This window comes from Sebastes umbrosus, chromosome 17 (assembly GCF_015220745.1).
Source record: "Sebastes umbrosus isolate fSebUmb1 chromosome 17, fSebUmb1.pri, whole genome shotgun sequence".
In the NCBI taxonomy this organism is placed as follows: Eukaryota; Metazoa; Chordata; class Actinopteri; order Perciformes; family Sebastidae; genus Sebastes; species Sebastes umbrosus.
The window spans coordinates 20,098,610-20,121,665 of record NC_051285.1 but is presented as its reverse complement, the minus strand read 5'-3'; the positions used below and the strand labels follow the sequence as shown (position 1 = coordinate 20,121,665).

Genomic DNA, 23,056 nt, shown 5'->3' with positions numbered 1-23,056 from the left:
TTTGACCACGTAAGATAGTTCACCACCCACTACGAAGTAGGATAACGGCTTTAGAATAAAGATGGCGTCGCCGGTGATATCAGTGGCAGTGTTGAACATGATTTTCGTGAAGTCTTGACTTGACTTGACATTGTTTTTGTTGTTATTTTTGTGGTATAATGAATCTTAGCACTTCTAATCCTATAGTCAACGGCTACATTGTTAAAGTTGATGTTGTTTTCAGATTTAAACTCTGTATTAAATGCTGTCACACCGCAGCTGTTTCATGCTCTTTCCTTCAAGACTCTTTGGATCGCGTACAAGGCGTATTGAAGGAGGCTAGGACAGGTGTCATATCTGCGGGGGTATAACACATGCGCAGTAGAATCTAGTCTGCCCTCGCCGAAATTGAGCCAATCGCAAATCACGACCTCAGTTTGAGTTACACTGCGCATGTGTTGTACCCTGCACCCCAAGACCCCTTGTCCTAACTTCTTCCATAGGCCTTGTGCGTAATCCGGGTTCTTCTTCTTGACATTTCTACAGATACATGCAGCCACAGTGTACTGCTGCCCTCCACAGTTCATTAACATACAGCAAGTTTAAGAAAAGTTTACAGTTAGTTTTTTTTTAACTGAAAAGAAACAGAAATAGAGGTGGTAGGTATCAGGGAAGATATAGTAATAACATGAGGTTGTATAAATACATGGTTCATGTAAAGCCATAGAAATAAAATAAAATAAGATATATTCTATTTCTATGAGTAAAACACATGACAACACATTAATATTAACAATGATAAGAATTTACTAAATATGTCATTCACAACACGAGGTAAATATTGAACAAGAAAAATAGTTTTTTCATAGTATTTACATAGTGTGTAAATACATAATGGATTTGTATTATAACTAAATGAAGACACTATTAATGTAATACACTGTAATGTTTTGTAAGGCTAATTATTTACACAAATTTAGTTTGTGTAGTTATATTCACAAATTTTTATTTGGTTTTCACTGAGTCATGATTTAGACCTATGAATATGAAATGTTCCCATTGATGGACTCTATAACATCATAAAATATTCAATTCTGTCGCCCTCCTGTGGTTGAAAAAAAAAATAGAGATGAGATTGAGCCTGTTTATATAGGCCTAACTGATTGCGAATTTTAAAGTTTATAATGTTGTTTTCTCCAATGGACTTTAAAGTGGTCTATGTTAGTTTAAAGGCTAGCAGTCCATGGGTGCCCCCTAGTGGCCTGGACAGGATCCAACACTGATCCACTTAAAATGGATAAACAGAATACTAATCCCCAAAATACAGTTAATTTGACTTTAAAATTAAAATAATACATAAACAAAAAATGAACTACATTGTGTGGGTCACATTCTTCCAAATACAAATATACAAACTTCCCTAATGATTAGTATACAGCAACACAAATATGAATATAAAGCACTCCACATACGCTTTCCAAGGCAGATCTGTATTTCTGTTTCAGGAAACATTTTTTAGTGGACAATTTTGTCTGTGGGTTACAAATTGAAGTTTCTTTTTTTATGAAATGTTGTTGCATTCAGTTTGTTGCATCTGGTTACATTTACATGTTGTGTTCAATACTGCAAATACTGTGTGTATTCTGGCTGTTTACATGATGCATAAAGTGCTTGTAATAATCCTGCTGACATCACAGCATTGATTTGGAGCATACCCTACTTCAAATGATCTAACTGTATCAACATGGAATGTGTACGGATCAACTCATCAATGTGGAGAAAATGCAGGGTCAAGTTATATACCGTTAAATCCTGGAGCCTTTTAAAAATGTAATCAGTCTAGCATGACATTAGGCAAAATTAGAGATGCATTGCACATACCTGTTACTGTATTATGACTGAAATGTTCAATCAATGAAATAAAGGATTTTAAACATTCAACAAATAGTTTTGAATGGCAGTATTTTTTTTTTTTTTTTTTTTTAAAGTTATTTTTTTGGGGGCATTTTCCATTTTTATTGACAGGACAGTGGATAGAGTCTTGAAAGGGGGGAGAGAGAGAGTGGATGCGGAAAGGGCCACAGGCCGGATTCGAACCCGGGCCGCCGCAGTCAGGACCAAGCCTTAATACATGGACGCCCGCTCCACCAACTGAGCTAACCCAGGCGCCCTGAATGGCAGTATTTTTAAGAATAAGCCTTTACATTAGCCCTGTACAGAGTACAGAATCTGCCTTAAAGGTATAAAAAAAATACATATTTTATTTTGAAGGGTACTTTGGTGGATAGCGTTGAGAAAGACAGGAAAAACAAAACAAAGTAAAACAATGCTTAACAAAATATATGTAGATTGTTTTAAATTGGGTTTAACACAACCACTTCTACGTAAACTTGTGGAGAGTTTACTGTGATTGTTGATAACCAATCACAAGAGCTGTTATTGCGCTATTGCTGAATGTCAACTGGACAAAAAAAAAAGGTCTTGGTGAAATGTGGCAGTTGTGGGCAAAGGGCATTGTGTCACTTTTTCCACAGTGAACCTCGTGGTGAGTACACTAACAAAGGAAAGGCTCTTTTGGTATAGAAAGGCTGTCAGATATGATGCAGCCATCTCAATTCAAACAATGTTCATACTGCTAATGCCTTAAAGTATATTAGCAGCAATGGGGTGACAGGTTGATCTTCCCTTTTCATTGCAAAAGAATCATGGAGGGCTCCAAGAGCTCAAAAAGGACCTCTGCTGTTCAAACGAAGTTATTGCAAACCAACCTCGTTAGTCAACTCTGCTTTCCTGTGCAGTATGGTCAAAAATATGTCCACATAATAGGGCTAATGCTGGCCTGGTGTCGGCCAGGCCTCTTTGTTCCAATTAAGGGACACCTTAAAGGTCCCATATTATAAAAAGGGAGATTTTCATGTTTTTTTTATTATAAAGCAGGCTTAAGTCCTATATAAATACTGTGAAAGTATCTAAAATCCACAGGGTAGTACACACAGCCCGTATTCAGAAACTCTGCATTTGAAATTCTGTCAGGATTTCTGCCCATTCGTGATGTCACGAATATACAATATTTAGGCCCTTGACACAATTTTAAACGTAAACATTCTAAATGTGTCTCAGTTTATTCCTGGTTGAAGTGCATGTGAATGTCATCAGCTGACAGGAAGTACACATGGACCCAAGCTGTTGTCTAGCAATGCAATTCTGTTGCAATTCCGTCAAAATGCGTTAAAACGGTGCGTTTCAGATAGAGGGTAAATACAGGCATATTCAGGCTGACAGTATGAGGAAAATAAAGTTTTTTTTAACATTACAGCATATAAAAATGTTCTAGTAGAAACACAAAATACCAGTATGAACCTGAAAATGAGCATAATATGGGACCTTTAATGCAACATATACTGTATATACAGGATTTATATAGTTTAGAGAAGACCCTTTCCTGTTTAAGCTTGGCAATATCCCCTTGCACAAATCAAGGTCCATAAAGAAATAGTTTTCTGAATTTTGTGTGCAAGAACTTGACTGGCCTCAACCCATCCAACAGTGAGTGATACTGTATATGCATATTCCTGCACTCTGGTTCCAAAATCTTTTGGAAAGCTTTCCCAGAATGACAGATCAACAGTGGGTGTAATGTTTGGGTGTACACACACTTTTGGCCACATCGTGTAGCTTCAGACACTTCATCAACTGTAACCTTTTTTGCTGTGGATGTAATTCACTAAGTCACAATGAAATATTAATATGTACCACTCACAACATCAATATTAGTTGGTAAAGGGTTTACAGTTGTTCATACTGCTGATCTGTTAGAAAAATACTTGCTCCAACTTCCTGTTGAGTGAATCACCTGTCATGGTACTCTCATTTCCTTCATGAAGCAACCGTCATTTGGCAGTGTTACATTTTACAGACTGCATGGAGTTCAACTGTAAGTCTTGTTCACACACCATACATGTTGTTTTTACATTTATTAAAGTGCTCAACCACCACCCTGACGTGTCATAATAAAGTCATAGGCACAGCATATAGATATTCTAGAGGTCTGTCAGCAAGACCTGTTGATATGTTTAAGGGTACTATTAGTGTTTACATTGCATTTAGGACCCAGTGGGTATTTCACCTCTTATTGCAGAATTTCACAATGAGGTTCAATGTGTTACGAAGCAAACTGACAAATATAGTTATTAGATATGGCCGATGCTGGATGCTGCTGATAAAGGAATTCTGTGCTCTGTCATTACCTCCCCTGCAGTGTAGCTACTGGATGCCCTGTCAGCTCTTGATGTCTTTGATAATAAAAATCTTTGGTCTGTGAGATGCCATTATAGCTCTTTTAATGCTGCCTATTTCAACAACAGCAGTATAAGCACTACACGATTCAGTCAATGTGTAAAAGTTTAGAAGAACACCATTAAATCTATAAAATTTTCCAATTGGGAGATAAAGAAGACAAGATGATTACAAAACTAAGAACACGGACAGAAATGTAAATATAGAGGCTGGCAAATACTGTCACAAGTTCATTGAAATAATACTTTACAATACAAGATATTCTTTAAGTTGAAATAAAAACACCAGAAATGTCATTAAAAAAATGGAAAAATATGAAATTTCCAAATGGAAAATTAAAAGTGAAATATGTACTTTTTAAAGTTCTGTTTTTTTCAAAAAGTATTTGCATTTATTGATTTTCCCTCAACTTTGCCACTGTTCTGTATGTTGCCTATGTGTGAGACAATGGGAGAAAATTGTTTAGAACTGTCTTTAATTTAATAACTTATTTAAGATATAATTATCCTTTATTAGTCCCAAAGCGGGTACATTTGTAGTATTACAGCAGCAAAGGGGACAGTGCAAACAACAAGAGGCATCAGTAAAAAAAGTTATTAAACAATAAAGATATAATAAATAAGTAAATAGTAAAAAAATTTTTAAATAAAATAAAATATATTTAAAAAAATATATAATAGTAAACAGACTGAATTAATGGTGAATTCACATTATGTATATTTTTATTATGTAATGTCTACCTCCATCATCATCTCCTCAGTCTTCTTTTATTTTGAGATTATGTGAAGGAAGGGTGTGGAAAAAAATGCAACTATGCTTATGTTTAAAGGATATAGAAAAAGCAATAAAAAATGTGATCACAAAAAAGTTGCTTGTATGTCTATTAAGTATTAAAAAAAATATTGCAACTTGGATGAAAAAGAAAACAATTTTGCTTTTGAATAAAAGATGAGCAAATAGATATAATATAATATAAATAAATGAATCAATTATTCATGTTTTCCACCCCAATTTCATTCATGAAATAACTCGTCCCAGCGAATGAATCTCCTAGGACCGCCTTCCCGTCAGAAACTACAATCCCACAATGCCTTGCAGCGTTGGCAGCATTTCTTGTCGACGTGGGAAGGGAGGGATTCGGACACAAACAAACGTCCACGGGTTTGATGTTGATGTGGGGCTACGTTAAAGACAACTGTGACATGTCAGGTGGATTATGATAGATAACTCCATGACATTAGAAACATGTGGCTCAAACCGGACGAGATTCTGCTGAAAAACGCGTTCAAACTGTGGGTGACCGAGGAGGATAACGAATACTTCGTACTGCAGCGGAGTACGAGGTACGGAGAAGGGTGGAGGCGGGCTGACAGGTAACTAACGTCTTAGCGGTTATGTTATCACCTCCTCCTCTCATGTGTGGGACAGCTGCTGCGTACGCCAAACCACGTTAAAACTAAGAAGTTATTAACGGGTTAAGTCGCCATACGTTTTGCATAGCTAAACGTGTGCTGTGCCGTGTATACAGTAGGGCGGTGCTGCTGGATAGCCTACATACACACATATCCTCCTAGCAACAGGTAGAAGCTCTACTGAACAGCTGGTTCCTCATGATGTCACAGCAGCCTGCAGGAGTGAAGGTCTCTTTGAGAGGACGTGTCAATATATTAGCTTATTTGGTGTGTTACAGTTGACAAGTAGGCTTGGTTACACTGGGAACAAGCCGGTTTGTACACTAACTATCACTGACACTGTTGATCTCACTGCCTGGAGCTTGTGGTTTAGTTTACAGCTGGTACATATGCCAAAACACGTTGAGATCATTGTTGTCAGATTTAGACTCACATCACATTGCCAGCTGACAAAAACAGATAAAAATCCTACATTTTGTAGAATCTAGCTACAGATTTTGACCAGTCCATCTCTGAAGGAATATGTATTACATGTTGTTGTTGTGCCCCAGGGCAGTTCAGTCAGTTTGTGAGGATTTGCACCACTTTCTCCCCCCAAGGCTAGAAATATATTAGAGAAAATCCTCACATTTATAATGTCACTGCAATATCAGAGACTGCTGCTGCTCCCTGGACAATATGTGTCAGCGACTTGGTGGAAACATTGATGCTTAGTGGAGTTGTCACACTGTAATTTAGATTAGATCATAGCTGTGCTAAAAATGATATGTCATCTTTTTAGCATGGAGAGGAAACCCTGACAGACTGCAACTAATGATTGTTTTCATTACTGATTGATGTGTTTATTATTACCAACAGTCTAGTACCGAATTTGTTGACAATTATATAAAGCCAAACATGACAGGAAACACTCACATTTGAGAAGCCAAAACAAGTGAATGTTTTTTGCATTTTTCATTGTAACATGACTTAGTTAATTATAATAGTGGTTCTTGATTAATATCCTGTTGATCAACTAATTGATTTATAATCATTTTAGCCCTCCTACAGATCTTTTGTAGAACAGCTTTCCCTGTTTTCTTGCTATGGAAATGTGAATAACACACACACACACAAACATATATATATTAGGACTGTAAATCGATTAAAATATTTAATCGCGATTAATCGCATGATTGTCCATAGTTAATCGTGATGAATCACAAATTAGTCACACATTTTTTTATCTGTTCAAATGTACCTTGAAGAGAGATTTGTATTTGTATTTCATACTTCTTATCAAGATGGGAGTGTGGCAAATATGCTTGCTTTATGCAAATGTATGTATATAATTATGTGTTGTTAATCAATTAACAACACAAAACAATGACACATATTGTCCAGGATCCCTCACAGGTTTAGCATAAAAATATGCTCAAATCATTACATGGCAAACTGCAGCCCAACAAGCAACAACAGCTGTCAGTGTGTCAGTTTGCTGACTTGACTATGACTTGCGCCTAACTGCATGTGATTATCATAAAGTGGGCATGTCTGTAAAGGGGAGACTCGTGGGTACCTATAGAATCCATTTACATTCACATATCTTGAGGTCAGAGGTCAAGGGACCCCTTTGAAAATGGCCATGCCAGTTTTTTCCTCACCAAAATTTAGCACAAGTTTGGAGTGTTATTTAGCCTCCTTTACGACTAGTATGACATGGATCCCTTAGGTTTTCTAGTTTCATCATGATGCTCGTATATTCACTCTAGCTTTAAAACTGAGCCTGCTACAACGTCCGAAAGATAGAATGCCGGTCGGATTTTTAAGATGTTAATTAAAAATCGCAAGTGGTGTTTAAAGAAACACTCAGATCAGAGTACGTTTTAATGACTAGTACTCAGGTTGAACCACTCCATGTGTATTATGATGAATTTATTTTATTTCATCGAATAAATTCATATTATCTGTTTGTATTATTTCCTATTGTAAGCTCAATAACCCCTGAGTACAATAACTGTACTTAAACAACTTTTTTACCAGTTTTAGGAAAGAGTGGTGCATATCAAAGTAACTAGTTGAACTGTTAAAAACAAAAAGAATAATGTGGAACTCTAAAAAATAGCGGCATTCTCCTTTAAATCATGCAACATCACGTGCCCACCCTCGATCCTCAATTGCTAACCGAACCCCAAAGTGAGTTTGTGATGCAGACACAACATTGTGTAACCTTACAAGAGGACATTCAGAACCATTTGTCACCTACCAGTATAAAAGTGGTGCCTGTAATATTACAATGATTGTAACCTACAGTTTCTAAACCCCTGGCCCAGTGTGACAGCCGTAAGGTAATTAATAGATAATTAGTGTTAATGAATGGTGTTCTAGCTGAGACAAAAGGACCAATGTCCTGTTGGCTGGTTTAATGATAGTGGGGGTTAAATACTACCTGATGGTACATGACATGATGCACCTTAGCAGCCTCTCAAAGCACAAGAGCCTTTTATGTCTGAAGTGTCTTTTATGTGGTTAAGTCCATGCTCTACAGTGGGATGATGTTCTGCACCGATGAGAACATAAATTATGTGGATTGTGTTGATCCTTTGAATCCTTAGCTCCCTAGTAGAACATGTGGAGAGCTGGTCCGTGCTCAGCAGGCAGGCCTGTAGATAATGCTGATGCAGTGCATGTGTGTGGTTTCACTGCGACCTTGTTAATTATTCATGGAAGGCATGTCGGGAGACGTATGAAGGTAACAGATTATAGCTATTTTAGTTGTGCGGCTCTGACGTGGACCTGAGGTATCAGTTCATTTCACACTGTCAGTTTAAAGGCACAGTCTGCGGTCCGAGTATAAATAAAAGATTGATTGACAGGTCTTTCGATACACGGCTAACATGAGGACCGTAGTTGAATTCGCTTAATTCATATTTTTCTGATGCTGTCAATGGTCGTTAACACCGTTACAACACAGCAGGGATCACTTAACAAACGGTGATTGGTCAATGGGTCAAAAAAATGTGAGATTGTTATTTTCGCTCTGAGTTTGTTGCGAATCGTAACTCTGATGTTTGTTTTTCTGATTTTCAAAGGCGTCACATGGCTGAAGATCACGTGTGGTGGTTAAAAATATCGATGTACTGTATGTTACAGGCCTTCTTGTGGGAACGCTGGACACTGTGTTGGACTCGACATCCAAAGTTGCTCCCTACCGCATTCTGCACCACACACCGGACTCACAGGTGTATTGGTCCATAGCATGCGGTACGTCGCTGTATTTTCATCTTATTCTGGCAAACATTTCAATAGTGCTGCTGTCAAATGATTAGGTTTAAAAAAATAAATTAAATGTGAATAATTGTATATTAAGTCCAGTGGTGGAAAATAACTAAGTACATTTACTCTAGAACTGTACCTAAGTACAATTTTGAGGTAGTTGTACTTTACTTAGTATTTATTTAGTATTTCCATTTTATGCTACTTTATACTTCTACTCCACTACATCTCAGAGGGATATATTGTACTTTTTACTTCACTACATTTATTTTACCGCTGTAGTCACTTTCATTTTACAAAGAAAACATATGATCAACTTATTAAATATGATGCATTATCATATATTAAAGGCCCCTGAAGTCACCCCAAACATATTTTTATTTTTTTAATTGTGTAGCACACAATAATAATGCATTATCTTGTGTGCATAAGATAAAAAATATATATAATTTTTTGAAACCTTGAAGTTTTATTTATTTATTTTGCTGGTAATACTCTACTACTTTTACTCAAGTAGAACTTTGAACACAGGACGTTTACTTGTAACAGAGTATTTTTACAGTATGGTATTGTTACTTTTACTTAAGTGAAGGATCTGAGTACTTCTTCCACCACTGATTAAATCACATGTTGAAATTGCATAAAATGTCATGTCTCTAATTTATGTCATTTAAGACTATTTTAGCTATAAAGCAAGTCTTTTTTTCTTTAGAGTAAAAAAAAAAAAAAAAGAAGATATTTGACAATTGAGTTTTTGTAATCTTTTCTCTCGACTTTGGTTCAGGTGTCACCAAAGAGGAGATCCTACTGCACTGGGAGTGGCTGCAGCAGAACATCATGAGGACACTCTCTGTTTTTGACTCCAGCGAAGACATCACCAGCTTTGTTCAGGGCAAGATTAGAGTAAGAACCTCTGAAAAAAATCCCTTTTTTTTTTTACTGGGGACGACTGGGAACAGCCCACACAGCTAATATGTCTACATGACAGGTTAATCTCTCAGCAGGGCCTCTTAATTCTTGTAATACTTTGCTCTATAACTTTCAATGACTTATCCCTGTTTATTTAGAGTCATTTTTCTGGCCACTTGGCAAATAAGTAAGTGTGGGTTCATCACCAACAGCAACATCTTTCAGATTAAACCCAATTTTTTCCGAACCGCTTTAAGGAAGATGGTGCATTGTCATGTTATCACCCTCGTTCTGCAGTAACCCTCAATGTTTGATGTTTTAAAGGGTCTTATCGCCGAGGAAGGGAAGACATCCCTGGTGCTGGAGGAAGATCCGGAGAAGTTCCGAGAAGCACTTTTGAGGTTTGAGAAGTGGTTTGAGCTGCCACCGAAGGAAAAGCTGGTCACATATTACTCATGCAGCTACTGGAGAGGCAAAGTACCCTGCCAGGGCTGGCTCTACCTCAGCACAAACTTCCTGTGCTTCTATTCGTACCTGCTGGGATCCGAGGGTAAGCTGATTTCTGTGCCATTTATTAACATGAGCTGCCATTTGTCTTGCCAGTTTTTGATGGGTGATAACAAAGACTGTGGCAGCTACTAATGGCAGTTGGCTTTTACGGTCTGAAATGAACACTCTTTGAGTATTTTTTCATTAGAAAACCGCTCCAGGTAATTACAGGTTCCATAATTGTGAAAAAACATAGCAGGCCTCATAGTGGAGGCAGACTTGAAAAGCAATGTGGATAATGGATAACACTTATTTTAATTACACTGAGTGATATTTTAAGAATTTTCACCATGATGCTATGAACATTTACATTTTTTGCTAGCAGCAATTCTTTATAATGGTACTATGAAGTATGTTGTTACTGCAGTGCATTTCATATATTGTAATTATTGAGAAAATTTACTTTTTTTTCTTACTTACTACTACTTACTTAATTGCACAATAATAATTTACTCTTTCATTCAAGATCATTTTACTTCCTGCTGATGATTTTAAAGGGAAACTATGGCCATTTTCAAAATTCATACATATTATTCCTATGGTCTAAGACAGTCCAAAAATATTAGTAAACATGAACAACTCTCCCAAATTCACTTGAAAAAACTTGTGACGTCCTAGGGCAGGGGTGCCCAATACGTCGATCGCGATCTACCGGTCGATCGCAAAGGTAGTGTGGGTAGATCGCATGGCATTAAAAAAAAAAAAAAAAATTTTTTTTTTTTTTTTTTTTAAATAGACTTCAGCCAACAAATTGCAACACTGTTTCACCTGAACTCATCTGGAGTGGAGGATGAGATTTTGACACTACAAGCTGACATTCAGCTTAAGTCCAGGGCTCATGGACAGTTCTGGAACTTACTCACAGAGGAAAAGTACCTCAACATGAGGAAATGTGCTACCTCCTTGACTGCATTATTCGGCTCCACTTATTTATGCGAGTCAGCCTTTTCCCACATGAAGATTATTAAGTCCAAATACCGTTCCACCTTGACTGATGATCATTTGGAAATGTGCTTGAGGCTGGCTATCAGCAGCTACTGTCCGGACTATGCATCCCTGGCTGATTCCATTCAGTGCAAGTCATCAGAGTAAGGTAATGACAAAAAATGTACAGAGTTATATTGTACAATATGGGTTCATGCAGTTATGCAAGGTACACCAACATATATTGTACATATAAAGAATACTCAATATATTTATAAATAAATATATGTTTTGCATTTTTATAGTAGGTAGATCATTTTGACTTTGTCATTTTATAAGTAGCTCGCATGCTGAAAAAGTGTGTGCACCCCTGTCCTAGGGTATAAAGTCTGGAGATGCTCAATAGGCAGTGAATGGGAGGGTGATTTTGTGGACAAACTGAATGTTTTTTTTCTTTTTTTTATACCCAAATTAGCTTTATTCTACTGTAGTGTTGTCAGTTATGAAACAGAAAATGTTCCCATGTACTCAGAACATTCACTTGGATGCTCTCAGTGTCATCTATAACATCTATACTCATTCATTCATTGTCTATGGAGCAGCTCCACACTTTATATCCGATGACATCACAAGTTTGAGTTTTAGCACTCTAGTTTTTGGTGTTCATGTTTACTAATATTTTTTTTTGGACCGTCTTAGACCATAGGAATAACATGTATGCATTTTGAAAATGGGCGTAGTTCCCCTTTAAATTTCCTTTATTGTGATGACTCGACAGTGAAACTGATCATCTCCTGGGATGAGATCTGGAGGCTGGAGAAAACCTCTAACGTCATCCTGACTGAGAGCATCCACGTCTTGGCTAACGGGGAGGACCACTACTTTTCCATGCTGATGCACCTCAATGAAACATTTGTCATCATGGAGCAGCTGGCCGACTACTCCATCAAGCGCCTTTTCGATAAAGAGGCCTTCCAGAGAGAGCCGGCTCTCTCCGACCCTCTGCAAATTACCAAGAGGTAACTGTCTACCTGTCTGCTGCACTGCACAGATTTACATGATCCTGTTAGCGCCGGCTGCCAACTTGAAGAGCAGAGTAAACATAAAGTCCGACTTGAGTCAAAAAGCATTTGTGTTTGTGTTAACCTGCCTGGAGTGGCAGGTAGGTCATGCACCCGTAGGCACTGAAATAACCTAATACCGCAGTGCCTAAAAGATTGATATGGAAGGTGACAGTCAGGAGCACGAAAACAAGGTTTTTGTGAGACTGTGTGTGAGACGGTCTGTAAGCCGGCTAAAAGGATGTTCTTGGAAAACTTAAACGGGACGTTCTGCTCATTACAGTATTTTCTGCTTTACTTCCCCCCACAGAGGCCTAGAAGCTCATGCAAAGAGCGAGCAGTTCCGGTCATTTTTCAGGCTTCCCAAAGAGGAAAACCTGTTAGAGGTGCATGAGAGCTTCCTGTGGGTGCCCTTCAGCCATTTTAACACACTTGGCAAGATCTGTCTGTCCGAGAACTACCTGTGTTTCGCCAGCCAAGATGGAAGCCAATGTCATATCATCATTCCAATGCGAGAGGTAAAGTGAAACTGGATCCTCAAATAGCACCCTGCATACTGATGAACAGCAGAAAAAATGACCGTGTGGTCTGCCAACATCGCCTTCTTCTAGGTTGTTAATGTTGAGAAGCCAGACTCCAGCAGCAGGGCTTTAACGGTGTGTGTGCGCGGCAAGAGGGCGCTGCGTTTCTCCGAGATACGGGACTACCAGCGGCTTGCCACCACGATCCGTAGCAGGTGTGGGATTAGCCCCAGCCCTCAGCACTCTGCGTCAACAGAGGTAACGTGTTTTATTCGTGCCGTTGTACACTTGACTTACAGTTATGAGTGCTTTCTGACATTGAAAACTGACATTTATTTATGACTTAAGGCCATACGAGGCGAGTGCCAGTCGCTCATCAACCACTTCGAGGACAACCCAGAGGACGTAACACTGATGGTGGGACAGAAAGACAGCAGCAAGGCTGTGAGCACTGAAGCTCTCATGACTGTTTTCCACCCCCAGGATGTTGAAAACCTTGAACCTAAAATGGTAAATATAAGAGTTTTGTTCACTTGTTTTCAGTGAAAAGCACCACATTCTCTTACAAAATCTGACTGGATTGCCTTTATGCAATTGTAATGCACCAGAACCTTCTCACGCTCTGCAGGATGGGGGTGTCTGGGTGGGTGTCTGACCAATTCAAGGGTGGACATAAATAAAAATGAAGCATGCATCTGATAAGAAATACAACCAGTTTCAACAGTGTTGTACAATGTACAATAACTCTGTGGTGCGTGCTACTAGGGGTGGGGTAAAAATATTGATACAGCATAGTATCACGATATTTTGCGTGGCAATATTGGATCTTTTATCTGATGGCCGCTATTCTGTCTTTTAGCGGTTGTAGCGGGCTCAGTCTTAAAGCTAGAGTGAAGGTACTGGTATCATGCCTGGTATATTTGAGACTAGAAAGCCTAAGGAATCGATTGGTACCAACTATGCCATGTTAGCTTGTCGGAAAGAACACTAAATAATGCTCTAAAGGTAAGCAAAATTTGGGCGAGGAAACACTGGCATTAGAGTAAGACCCCTGACCTCAAGATATGTGAATGAAAACTATTTTATTAGATAAAACAGATGTTGACAAACTGTATAATTTGCAGTTGAAAAAAGGTAATAAATCGCAATATATCACAGTATATCTTACTGCAATGCTCAGCATATAGCAAAATGTTTAAAATCATAAGTATCATGATAATATCGTATCGTGGGGCCTCTGGTGATTTCCACCCGTATGTGCTACGTGTGTGTTTTACAGCTTAAAGAAAAGATGAAGGAACAGTCTTGGAACATCCATTTTGCTGAGTATGGACGCGGCACGAGTATGTTCTTCACCAGGAAGACGCGAGACTTGATTGTTCGCGGTGTTCCCGAGGCCTTGAGGGGAGAGCTGTGGATGCATTTTTCAGGTATTTACATAGCAGACATGTTATGTGCAGTAAGTGATATACAGTGTCTGTGTTTTGCCAACGAAGCCTTACAGAGTTGAAAGTGCTAAATACACAAGTGCTCACTCAACATAAATAACTAAGTAAAACATGGTTGGTGTGGGATCTCTACAGCTGCTGCATGTGTTTTTGGACTGACTGTGGTTCTGCCTCTGCAGGAGCTGTTAATGACATGGCCACTCACCCCGGCTACTACACGGACCTGGTCGAACAGTCTCTGGGCACGAGCACTTTGGCTACAGATGAGATCGAGAGAGACTTGCACCGCTCTCTGCCAGAGCACCCTGCCTTTCAGAGCGACACGGGAATCTCAGCTCTACGCAGAGTCCTCACTGCTTATGCATTCAGGAACCCGAAAATTGGCTACTGCCAGGTACTTTGATTTCTTGTTTTCAACGGGGCTGAAAAAACCTTGATCGACTCTGATAACAAACACTCAAAAGCTTTTAAGCTTTGTTCACACTAAGAACGACACCGCAACAGTCTACAAGTCAATTGAAGCCGGTGACATGAATCTGCAAACTGATGCCCGCGGTTGTTGCTGTGTGACGGGCGGGAAGCACTGCAAATAAAGTTGAGCTTGTTTCGACTTTTTTTAGCGCTCCAATGATGCGGTGTAGCATCAACTAATGATATGTTTTTGTTTCACCCTGTTCCGTTCCATCTAAAATTCCCGTTGGCCAGTTCTCAGCTATTTAATGACATGACTACGGCAAAGAGAGCTTGAACGAGCGCTCGTAGTGTGAACATAGCATTTGAGGCTTTGAGTAAAGTGCAGGAACAGTCATAAGCCAATTACTGTATGTTACCAGAAGTTTATCACTGAAAAATATAAGATGAATATGAAAAACATGGGCTGTATCCAAAATCACTCACTACTCACTATATAGTGAGTTTACCATTTTGTAGTACTGTCCGAATGTATTGTGAGTGTTATTATACCCTATATAGTGGACTTAAAGTATCCCACAATGCATTGTGAGAAATAGTGGACAAACGATGGTCACTAAACAGGCACTATATACCATCATGCTTTGCGCTGAAGGAAAAAATGTCAGACTGATGACAGTTGCGGTGCGAAAATAATATATTTAATGTGAGCAGAGTAGCGCATCACAACACAGACGGCAACAAAGTACTTTGTATTAATTAATTTGAGGAAAAAAAAGTTTATTGCCACAACGGCAGACGGCAGCGCATCTCCGTTGTACTCCTTCTGTTCTTACCTTTCACTATAAATCCCTACATATATACGCTGTATCACTGCTCAGTGCTCACCAGGGAGAACTTAAATTCACTCAGAGCATTTCACTAAGAGGCACCTCAACAAAATAGCTTACAATTAGGGCTGCATGATTTTGAAAAAAATTGCTAATTGTGATTATTTTGACTGATATTGCAATTTGTGATATGATTTTTGATATTAGAGGGTATGATCATTTGTACATCATTATTGTAATTTTCATTGAAAAACGTGATTTTTGCGGGGATCTGAACCAAACAAAGATGTTTTCTTAAGTCTGTTGAATATGATGTGTAGGCAGAACATCTCTGCAGCACCACAATATTAAATTTGAAATGGTATTTTGACACACATTTCACCTTTAACAAATATTGCGATTTCCTCCTCATACTGCGATTTTAAAATTGCAGTAGGCCATATTGCGATTTTGATAACATTTCGATTAATTGTGCAGTCCTACTTACAATATGTATTTATCACAAAAATATATGTCAGTAATTATTATTGATGGTCTACCAGCTGACTATCTATCACATTTTAATTGTGCAACAGCAAAGACCTGATGAACGGCACAAAGAAAATTACCTGAGTAGTTTCCGAAAGTGTTTTTTCATTTTACAGATGAGCTCACTATACAGTCCTCTACATAGAACTCCCTGGATAGCAAGTAGGAAGTAGTGAATAAGTGAATGATTTCGGACACAGCCATACAAAAATAGTGTCCAGCCAATTTGCTCTCAAGATCATTCTTTAGCTCTTCATTTGTAGTGGTAATTTATGTGAGATTATCCTTTGTTTTTACTGTTTTAACAGTGAAAGGTGAGGTGACGGTTATGGTACAGACTTCCAACAAAAACATATAATCCTTACGGTTTTAAACCCCTGTGTCCTTTACCTTGATTGTTCATTTCATGAGGAGTGCAGCAACTCTGAAAAGCAGAGGTGATTTTTAAAAAAGGCTAAGTACAGTAAGCTATAAGTGATGAAAACCATTGAAAACCTTTTTAAAAAAGCACTGATGCTCTGAAATACATACCATTTTGACACATACACCTTTATCTTTATATCCAGTTAACCTTATTCTTACAACTGAAGTAGTTTTTAAATCCTTTTTTTCCTGTTCAGGCCATGAATATCCTCACCTCAGTGCTCCTGCTCTACGCGAAAGAAGAGGAGGCTTTCTGGCTCCTAGTGGCTGTCTGCGAGAGGATGTTGCCGGATTACTTTAACCGCCGAATTATTGGTGAGAGGGGAAGCGATGATTCTCACACCGTTTCTGCTGGTGATAAAATTTGAATGATCTCAGGAGTGAAGTCACACTCTGAAATGTTGCTGATCTTTCTTTCAGGCGCTCTGGTCGACCAGGCGGTGTTTGAGGATCTGATCCGAGAACACCTCCCCCAGCTGGTGGAGCACATGACGGACCTGAGTTTCTTCTCGTCCGTGTCCTTGTCCTGGTTCCTCACTCTCTTCATCAGTGTCCTGCCCATAGAGAGCGCTGTGAACGTGGTGGACTGCTTCTTCTACGACGGCATAAAAGCCATTCTGCAGCTCGGCCTGGCAGTGCTGGACTACAACCTGGAGGCTCTGATCAGCTGCCATGACGATGCAGAGGCCGTCACCATCCTCAACAAGTCTGTGTGAACACAAAACAAAGCAGGACTGATGTATTTTAGATGTTATCACTGTGTAAATCTCTCTTTCTCTGATGGTGTTATTTCAGATTTTTTGACAGCGTGACAAACAAAGACAGCCCCTTGCCTCCAACAGTGCAGCAAGCTTCAGTAAGCAATAACGACAAATCATCCCACTTCAAGGTGGATATCAGTGAACTGATCAGAGAGGCATACGAGGTATTGCGTTTTTTCCGTGTCAGTTTTATTTAGTGATGTCTGTGTTGTGGTTGATTTAACTAATTGTGCCTTGTTTTAGAAATATGGAAATATTCGCTCAGAGGACGTCGAGAGTTCACGGAAAAGAAACAAACTGCATGTGATCCAGACACTGGAGGATACAACCAAACAAAATGTGGTAAGTGGCCATTGAGATTACAGTAGTTAGTGTACTTTGCATTGTTACTGTTAAAGTTGTTCCAATACCAATACCAGTATCAGAAATGCACCTGATACTGCCCAAAATTCAGTATCAGGTATCGGGGAGTACGCCAGTCTATGCACCGATCGGATACCATCATTTATTAACCCAGAAAATAATCAACATGTTTAACCGGAAATCAATTCTTCTTTGCGGCTACAAATCAGTTACCTTCACTGTGCTTTCGCTCTGGATGTATCATGGCTGCCACTGGCAACTACTGCTTTAGAGCAGCGAAGAAGAAGTGATTGCAGGTGGTCACATGACGATAGCAAACAACAACAGTGCAGTGCCAGCGGAGAGTGTAACGGTAGTCAAAGCGAGGAAAATGTCAATGCCATTGGACAATATTTCATCAGTGGAAACATACAACAAGCTAAAACGGCGATATGTCCAGTAGTGTAAGAGCTTCCGTTCCGAAGGGTGGTGACAGTAAACCCCCCCCCTACCCTATGTAGGGGTGTGGTGGAATATTTACACCCTGCAGGACAAATTAGCACACAGGCCTGTCTACTGAGGAGACCGCTAAGAGGATACGGATATTTATGTTTCTTTGTAACTGACAACCTGAATATGTAAAAGAAAGTTCTGTTGCATTCATTGTCTGTATGTATTTGTTCATGTTTTACAAAGGGTTTAACTTGAGCCAGGCCATACAACAAAGATAGTAATCATATCACATCCATACATGGTCAGTAGTAAACAGCTGTTAAAAAATTTTAGCTGCACTGGTATTGGATCGGTGCTCGGTATCGACGGATACCGCAAGTGGTCATGTATCGGAAAGGCAAAAATAGTATCGGAACATCTCTAGTTACTGTGGTATTGAATTAAATTGTATTTTCAGATTCGGGTGGTGACCCAAGAAGTCCGATTCAGTGCCTCACATCTTGACGGGCTCTATAACTTGTTCAAAGTGAGTCAAAGTGTCATCATACAATGTCAACAGACATCATTTAAAAAAAATTGAGAAATGGGCGAGTTATATTTTTCTTTGTTTTCTATTTTCAGAGGCAGCATTTCCTCTGCTGCTACTGGACAATGAAGAGTCCGGCTCTGCTGCATCACGACCCCAGCCTGGCCTACTTGGAGCAGTACCAGTTGGGCTTCCAACAGTTCAGCGTGCTCTTCTCCCTGCTGGAGCCCTGGGCTTTCTGCAGCCCCAAGAGCAACCTCTCCCTCTGGGTCTTCCGCCTGATAGACGAGAACCAGGACGGCCTCGTCAACTTTAAAGAGTTCTGCAGCGCCCTTGGTGAGTTTACTCGCTCTTCTGCTTCCTCCAACTAACGCAACCTCAGTATCCCCTACTGCTATAATTTCTAACTGCTTCTCCCGCAGACACTTTTGTACAGCGGATCGTTCACAAATAAGCTGAAATTCCTCTTCAAGCTGCACCTGCCGCCAGGTGAGCGAATGACAATTGTAGCAGCAATTCTAAATGACAAGTATGTGACAACTCTAACCCCTAACCCACTGTTGTTGTCTCTCTCGTCTTTTGTAAACTACGAAATGCATTACAGTGAACCTTGAGCTCCAACCTCTGACCCATTTTCTCTCACAACATATCTACAGTGCTGATATACACCAGCAGGTTCAAAGATCAAGCGCAGCCAATGTTTTCAGACTGGATCCTTATCATTCTCTAGATTCTACCTAACATGACAGCAGCAGACAGAAGCAGCCTAGAGTGAAACACAAGGTCAGATAGACATCAGTCTTTGCTCTACAGGGCTTGAAAATGTAGGAGTCGTCCAATAACTCAGCGTTTGTTGAGTGAGCCATTGCCCGGGGGTAGAAACCTGTCCGTGAATGTGTGGTCTGCATGATGTGGCACCTTGCGGTCTCGAAGGCAGGGGTAAGAATAGTCTGTGTTGGGTGAAAGAACTTTGCCATGGCAACGATGGGTGTGAGGAGCTGTGAGTGCCATTTTGCAGTGGACTAGTTTCTCCAAAAGAGGATCTGTGATGAGGATGAAGTGCTCAAATTACAACTGACAGCTTAGCAGCAGCAGAAGAGCACTGAGTCACCGTTTGCAATGTGCCAGGCCAGTGAACGTCAAGCAGCAAAGCTTGTTTTATGTCTCGTGGAGAGTGTGTATTGCTTCAGCACCAAGGACAGGTCCCCGGTACTGAACCCTCACAGACTCCAAACGTTGTCTGATAAATGGGACAGCACATATGTGATATTGTTTTTACCTGGACAGTGATGTTTCTATGCACAGTAAAGTGTGAGGTTGATATTTCAGTATGGATTATAATGAAGTTTGTTGTTTGCTCTTGTGTAGAAGTAATAGAGTTCTGTCGGACCAAATCAACATATTTGATGTCACCATGGCTGCCATCATATGACAAACACACACATTCAGTGTTTTTTTGTTTTTTTATGATGCAAAATTACACTGTCATCACCGTTTTTGGCGTCACAACGCTGTGCATTGTGGGTTTTCCCCCCTCGAGCAAAGTTGTCAGAGTTTACGGACTTATGCAAAGGGTGCAGAGAGTGTGCAGAGAGCTGAAAAAAAAATAAATCACAGTGATCACAAACGCTTGCTGATTTCACAGCGGGACAGCCCTGGGCCCTGGAACTGGGCCAAACGCTCCATTGATCAAGGAAATGGAATCATGTGCTATTTAGAGCTGAGAGGCTGTTACGTTTTTCAGTCCAGACTCAAGAACAGCAGCTGTGTTCACTCATCAGCTTCAGTCAGAGAGCAGGGAGTACACAGTGACACCATCTGTGTCGTGATTGGTTGTAGGGAACACAAAATGTCTTGTTGTTCCTTTAACTCAGTGGTTCCCAACCTATTTTCCTTGAAGCCCCCTCTACTGTATCTAAGTACATCATCATACAAAAAAATTACAAATCCTTGAACAAATCCTCAATTTGAATAAATTGATTCAGTGTATTAAATGAATTAGTCTTTTTATTAAATCAACTTTCTTAATAAATATAACTGAATAAAGTGATTGACGTCTTGACGGAATCGCCAAGTGAATGCAGATACATTATATGACATTTTTTTGGTAATGCTTTAATTAATTTGACTATAATGGCATTAGAGCCAAAATATATTTTTGTTATTGTGGTTAAATAAATGTAATTTATGGTGTTGTTAGATTGGTGCTAGACCGCCCCGTTACTACAGGTGCAGGCCTCCCTTTGTGTGCGTCAAGCAGGAGAGAAAATTGCTTTTTGACCGCAGTGAAAATGTTCTTTTTTGAAAGGCTAAACGCCAACAAACTACTCCGAACAGAATATTTCGTTAGATTTTGCTACTGAGTAGCAAAAAATATATATTTTTAATTAGTTTTATACAGACTTTTGTATAAATCCATCAAGTGTTATTATAATTTTAGTTATACATGAGCAAACCCCTGTGATCTTTGGCGCCCCCCTGAGGGGGGGCCTGGACCCCAGGTTGGGAACCACTACCTTAACTTATAGCTACAGATAGGAGTGCTAACAATGTTAACATCAGGATTGCACTTACTATTAACAGTTGTACATCTGTGGAGCATGAACATGATTACACATGCAAATAGTCTATTACATTATGCTTATCTTGTGTGCAAGTTGAAATTTAGTTTAAATGTTTTCACAGAAAATCATTATTTATCTTTGTGCAAAGGTGATCATTTGAAGCATCGTTGACATGGGGGGAAAGGCCAGAATTTGAAGATAATAATAATTTGGAGATAATCAATATGTTTCATGTTCATCTGCCCATTCGATTTTAAATAGTATTTTAGATTTTAGATGGAAATTAGTGCTCAAGTCTGGCAAGTGAGGAAAGGTCACCACAATCATTAAGGTTCATTCAGTTTGGATACCATCACAGACACACAGAGCGACTAACAAGGCAATCCTCCGGCTGTGCCACTTGTGCAGCACGAAGCTGTCTGCCAAATATAATGACACCGCTGGCTCGTGAGGGTAATTGTGTAACCCAGCAATGCAAACTGACACACAGGCATGAACACACTCAGTCATTGGTGGGGGTTGGAGCACAGAAGTATAGCACATCTCATTCAACATCAACAAAGATTCAATCTATTTTTAGGATTGTTAGATGGTGTTGCATTACACTGTATCTAATAAACTGATGACTCAGCATATACAGATATCTATGTTGTTTTCTTTAATCAAATTCTTTAAAGGGGACCTATTATGCTGTTTTGCGTTTTCCCTTTCCTTTAGTGTGTTATATAGTTTTTTGTGCATGTAAAAGTTACAAAGCCCAAAGTCCATGCCAAAGGGAGTTACTCTCCCCCACAGAAACACTGCTCCTGAACTGCTTGAAACGCCTTGCGTGAAGTCCTGCCTTTTCTTCCGTAACGTGGTGATGTCACCAAGTAATACATTTGCATAATACCTGCCTAGCGGGTAATCTGGGGGAGGGTGTGACAAGAGGTGCCGCAGCATAGCCGTTATGAGAAAAATATTTTTTATATTATAATATATAATATTTTTCTTTCTTTCTTTAAAGCATTTAAACATGTTCTAGTAGAAACCCAAAATACAAGTATGAACCTGAAAATAAGCATAATAGGTCCTCTATAACAAATCTACATTGCTCCTCTGTCACCTCTATGTCTTCATCTTTCCTCACTTACAATCGGTATCTTCTAGCTTTCACAGGTAGTCCTTTGCACTTAAAGGAACAAAGAATCCAGCACTTTATTCCAGTGACTGAAGACTCCTCTCACTTGAGTAGACTCACTGGTTAGCCTCTTTACTATCTTTTCCTTTAAAACTCAAATTTCTCCTTTTACCCTTTCCTCCTAAATTCTGTCATAATTCTGTCCTGATGTTTGCCTGATTTCCTTGAATGCATTGATTTATTCTTGAAGCATTTCTCTGTGCAGTTTGTTCACACGCTGCTTCTGTATTTTAGCATTTGATCTGCCAGAAGATGGTGTGATAAGGAAAAGCCCTGAAAGAGGTAGTATTTCACCCAAATTGATCACAAACACTCCATGGCTATAACAAAAAAAAACTGTAATTGTCTTAGTTTTGTGTGATGGTTTACAGTTTGTGTGTGAAATTGACAGGTAAAGGAAAAGTGGACCTGCAGGCCTACCTGAAACAATGGCAAAATGAAATACTTAAGAAAGAGGAAACCATTAAGGACCTGCCTCGAATTAACCAGGTAATTTAATCCATGTTGTTTTTATTGACTGAAGGGGCCATTTTCTTCCGGAAGTGACAAAAAATAAAATTTATAGCTGAAGTAAATATGATGAAAAGTTATTTTTATAAAATGGTCACTATATCCTGACAGTAGTACATGAGACAGATAATCTGTGAAAAAATCATGTTCCTCTGCCTCCCTCTAGTGCTCGTA

At 39.3% G+C, this 23,056-nt stretch overlaps 1 protein-coding gene across 1 annotated transcript; it reads left to right on the top strand.

Annotated features, from left to right (window-relative positions):
* Positions 1-5,520: 5,520 nt before the first annotated feature.
* Positions 5,521-22,853, top strand: tbc1d8b (TBC1 domain family member 8B). Its single transcript, XM_037748850.1, is given in 20 exon segments — positions 5,521-5,627; positions 5,629-5,648; positions 8,820-8,930; positions 9,727-9,845; positions 10,176-10,401; positions 12,103-12,343; positions 12,696-12,903; positions 12,997-13,164; positions 13,255-13,416; positions 14,186-14,336; positions 14,534-14,748; positions 16,744-16,861; positions 16,967-17,252; positions 17,342-17,471; positions 17,551-17,649; positions 18,560-18,628; positions 18,724-18,964; positions 19,051-19,117; positions 22,607-22,654; positions 22,764-22,853. Coding segments are annotated over 18 exon segments (2,703 nt in total). The 3' UTR covers positions 19,083-19,117; positions 22,607-22,654; positions 22,764-22,853.
* Positions 22,854-23,056: the final 203 nt, after the last annotated feature.